We start from the raw sequence: 4463 nt of genomic DNA on the forward strand, positions 1-4463 counted from the left end.
TGAAACTCTTTAAAGTGAAACTAATGATAAAATAGGATGAATAATCTTGATACACTGAGTTCATTTGACTGGAGGCATTAAAGAAGAAGTTGGATACCTAATTCAAAATGTATTACAGATGGAATTAAAGATCATAGAGAACCTGCTGCACTTTGTTCATGGATTCTCACAGGTTTGAATGGCATGATTGAGTAAATATCTTCCTTATTGATAAAAGAGTACAGATTCAGAATTATGATGTATAGTTCATGTACAGCAATGACAGAACCGAGCTCTCAGGAAAAAATTGGGTCAGGCTGAAGTCGGTTTGGTCCATAATTATCTGAATTATTCTGAAACCGTATCTAGCTCAGACGTAAAAGATGATGCTATATATTCATCTTGTTTATAAACAAACAAACAAACAAAATCACCTTATATATAATTGTATGTTAGTCCCACAACAATCACATACTATCATTTTTAATGCCTGTATAAATGCAGTCCCATTACTAAGCATAGGATCACACCCACTTTTCATCATTTGCTTTCTGAGGTAATTTTGATACTCCATAACTTTCTCATGGCATTTTTCACTTCTGCATTCCTTAGTGTGTAGATGAGTGGGTTGAGAAAGGGTGTCCCGATGGTATAAAATACTGCCACCATCTTGTCCATGGGGAAAGTGGTAGGTGGACGTGTATACATGAATATACATGGGCCAAGGAATAAGACGACTACTATGATGTGGGAGGTGCAAGTGGAAAGGGCTTTTTTCCTCCCTTCTTCACTGTGGTTCCTAAGTGAATACAAGATGACCATGTATGAGATCATCAGAAGCAAGAATCCGCTTGAGCAAATGGCCCCACTATTAGATACCAACAGTAGGTTGATCACATAAGTGTCCATGCAGGCAAGGTTTAACAATGGCTGCAAATCACAGCAATAATGATCAATCAGATTGGGTCCACAGAAGGGCAGTTTTGAGACCAGGGCATTCTGAGTTGTAGAATGTATGAAAGACCCTATCCAGGCAAGAATAATCAAGATGAAGCAGACCTCTGGTCTCATGATGGTTGGGTAACGCAAGGGCTTACAGATGGCCACATAGCGATCAACAGCCATGAGGACTAGGACAAAGATCTCCATGGATCCAAATAAATGCAATGCAAAGACTTGTGTCATACACTCATTATAGGATATAACTTTCTTTGCAGAGAGAGAATCCACAATTAGTCTAGGGGCTATGGAAGTTGAAAAGCAGGTATCAGCAATGGACAAATAAAATAGGAAGAAGTACATGGGACTCCCAAGAGCCCGACTGAACTTGATGGTCACGATAATGAGTAAATTCCACACCACAGTTCCAGTGTAGAAGATTAAGAAGATTATAAACACCATTTTCTGCCTCAGAGGATCCTGTGTCAATCCTAACAGTATGAACTCAGTTACACTCTGGTTTGGCTTCATTGTTTCCGTAGATGTGGGGAAAGTAGAGGTTAGAAATAGTTAATCTGCAAGGAGAAGATTAATAATTTTTTGAAACGAATACTGCATTTGGAGCTTAAATACATATGCCTGATTATGGAACTTACCACTTACAAATGGGTAATCACTTATCTTTCTGTATATTGATTTTTCGTATACAGAAATAAAATATAATTCATAATACTTCGTTGATCTATTTCTCTGATTGCATATCAGGGTGTAATAGGAAAATAATGAAAAAGTAGATGAATATGCAGCCATAATAAATGTTAATGTTGGGAATTTGGTATGAGTGAAGAATTTCTTAAGTTGAATGTCTTTCTTCAGATTTCTGCAAGGAATTGTCAATATTAGAGGCGGTAGGCTACAAACAGAGAAGTGTGTGCATAATTGACCTCAAAGTACTTCTATATTTCTTGAATTTGGTCACCTTGTTACAAAAATATCTTCTAATAAATGTTCTGAACATAAGAGGAATGATTTTGTAAACATTTGAGAGTACTTTTGTTAATAAAACCTTTACATACCTGCACACACACACACACACAAAGCCATACATAGGCACATAGAAATAGAAGCAGAAAGAGATGGGACAGGGGAGAAAAAAATAAACATGAAATTTTAGCTTCCCGAACAATTATTGGATAATAATGAGAATGAGAAATAATTAGGTCAATGAACAACCTTCCATTCAGTCTAGTCCAGCATGAGTATTTATTTTAATCTGTTGCCTTGACTAAGTTTAATTGTATTTCATTTTACTTTACATCTCAAGCCTATATAGTTATTTCCAGTTCTAAATTGAGCTTATTTCATTAACCTTCATATTTTTATCATAATGTGTTGTCGAAGGTTACATTCTTTCCCTTATTATTCTTATCCTATTTACATGGCTTCTTAAGAAAAAGAGAATACTGAAACTATAGTTAAGGAAAAAGAGAGAAAGAACATTTCACGTAAGTCAGAATTCAAATTTAAACTTTACTGCTAAGTGCCAGAGATTCAGAATGAGCTCAGGAAGCTTCGAGTCACAGTTAAAGATTTTCGATATAATTTTTTTTACCTAAGTTCTTGAGTGCCTCTACCCTGGCTTCAAGCAAGAGGAGGAGGAATAAAAAATGAATTAACATTTATTTATATTTAAAGATATGCTAGACACTAGACAAATTATTTTATGAGCCTTATCACATTCATTTCCTAAACAGTAACGTCATAAAAATTAAAAGGTAAATAAATATATTTACAAAAAAAAGATAGACAAAAGCATATTTTCATCAAATATTAATAATTTTCACAAATTAATCTTGAAACAAAGAAAATTCAAATAAATAATTGGCAGTATAAATTAAAATAAATTTAAAAAATAAAAGGGACTTTGTCCTTAAAAAAAAATGAGACAAATGAAAAGATTCTCATAAACAGTTAAATATATTGCCATAAGGTGACCTTTCCAATAAATGTTTGTTAACATGTAGTTCTTGCAAAGAGTGGAAAACCATCAATCTCACATATTTTTGGTAGGAGTGAAACTGGGTGCAATCTCTCAAGGGGTGGTTCTCAACATGGAGGCTATTACAACTGCACAAACATATCAGCCAGTAATTCTATTACTTTGCAAGTACACTTACATACACAAAGAAAATCATTGCATCCCTTTCCGTGGTGGCAAAAGATGAGAAACAACTTAAATGTCCACCAGAACTTAATAAACCAGGGTTGCTACTTTTGAGTAATCACTGATAAAAGAAAAAAAATGTAGCAGCTATATATGTAATGGTCTTTAGAATGTATTGTAAATGAAAAATCAGAGAACATAAATGTATACTTGGAATGTAATATTTCCATTAAAATCAGGATAATTTATATCACACATGCATGTGCTTATATAAATAAATTGTGTTTGGAAAAGAAGCAAGGGGAATCATAATATTTATAGTCTCTGAGGTGTGAAACTGCATTCTAGGCATTAAAGAAGCCTACTTTTAGAGATGTGTCCTTTGGTGAAAACAAAAATATGTTGTAATCATTTATTTCATTAAAAAATACTTTTTAAATCTTACCTGAGGAGATGATCTGATTAACTTTCTATGCCCTCAAACTGCATTCGACCTACACAGGAGGCACCACAGCATTCTAGGGCAACACTAGATTCCAGGACTTTGAATAAACAATGAATCAGCTATAGAGGCAGTTCTGAAACTCAGTGCTCTTTAACCACATTGTACCTCACCACACTGCCATGTAACTCCAGGCTCACTTTCATTATTGGAAGTTTTCCAGATGTACCATTTGTCAAACTGTTAATCACATAAATAAAAAAATATTTGAAATTTCTATCAATTTATTATTATATCTAGATTTATTTATCTTCCATCTATCCATCCATCGATCTACCTATTCATTTATCCTTCTATGTACCTTTATCATGTATTTCTCTCCTTATCTATCATCTATTTTCTATCTATCCATCAATCCATTCATCCACCTATCCTATCTCTATCATCTATCTATCTATCTATCTATCTATCTATCTATCTATCTATCTATCATCTATCTGCAATCAAGCTTACACACATAAGTCACATAATTTCTATACATTAGAAAGACACAAAATATGAATACACATTAGAACTAAGCAACGTAAGGAGAGGAATTTTTGTCTTCTCACTGTTGAATTTCAACATAGAAAAGAAGTGGATGTTTTGTATACATATACATATATTTTTTTTATACATATATATATAATGAGTGAAAGAATTGAGGATTTTCTAAAATAGAATTTCAAAATGTCCCACACTAGTCAACACTAGGGTTCCATTGATGAAAAGTGAACCCTCTAGCCTGCTTTAACCACAGCAAAATAAACAGCTCCATGAAGTATTCCTGGAACACTCAAAAGATATTATTTCTATTTGCTTATTTCCCTCATCCCCACCTATCAAAAGCATTTACTTTGTAGTGCTCAACTACCATACACATATTTTATTTCCGCCTTC

The 4463-nt window shown here is 33.7% G+C and overlaps 1 protein-coding gene across 1 annotated transcript; it reads right to left on the bottom strand.

Moving 5' to 3' along the window:
* Window positions 1–375: 375 nt before the first annotated feature.
* Window positions 376–1453, bottom strand: LOC100666702 (olfactory receptor 4C11-like). The gene has a single exon (XM_064289104.1). The coding sequence runs from the start codon at window positions 1447–1449 to the stop codon at window positions 520–522; it is 930 nt and encodes a 309-aa protein (XP_064145174.1). The 5' UTR covers window positions 1450–1453; the 3' UTR covers window positions 376–519.
* Between the last annotated feature and the right edge of the window lie 3010 nt (window positions 1454–4463).

The sequence above is a fragment of the Loxodonta africana genome, chromosome 7 (genome assembly GCF_030014295.1).
Source record: "Loxodonta africana isolate mLoxAfr1 chromosome 7, mLoxAfr1.hap2, whole genome shotgun sequence".
Taxonomy (NCBI): domain Eukaryota; kingdom Metazoa; phylum Chordata; class Mammalia; order Proboscidea; family Elephantidae; genus Loxodonta; species Loxodonta africana.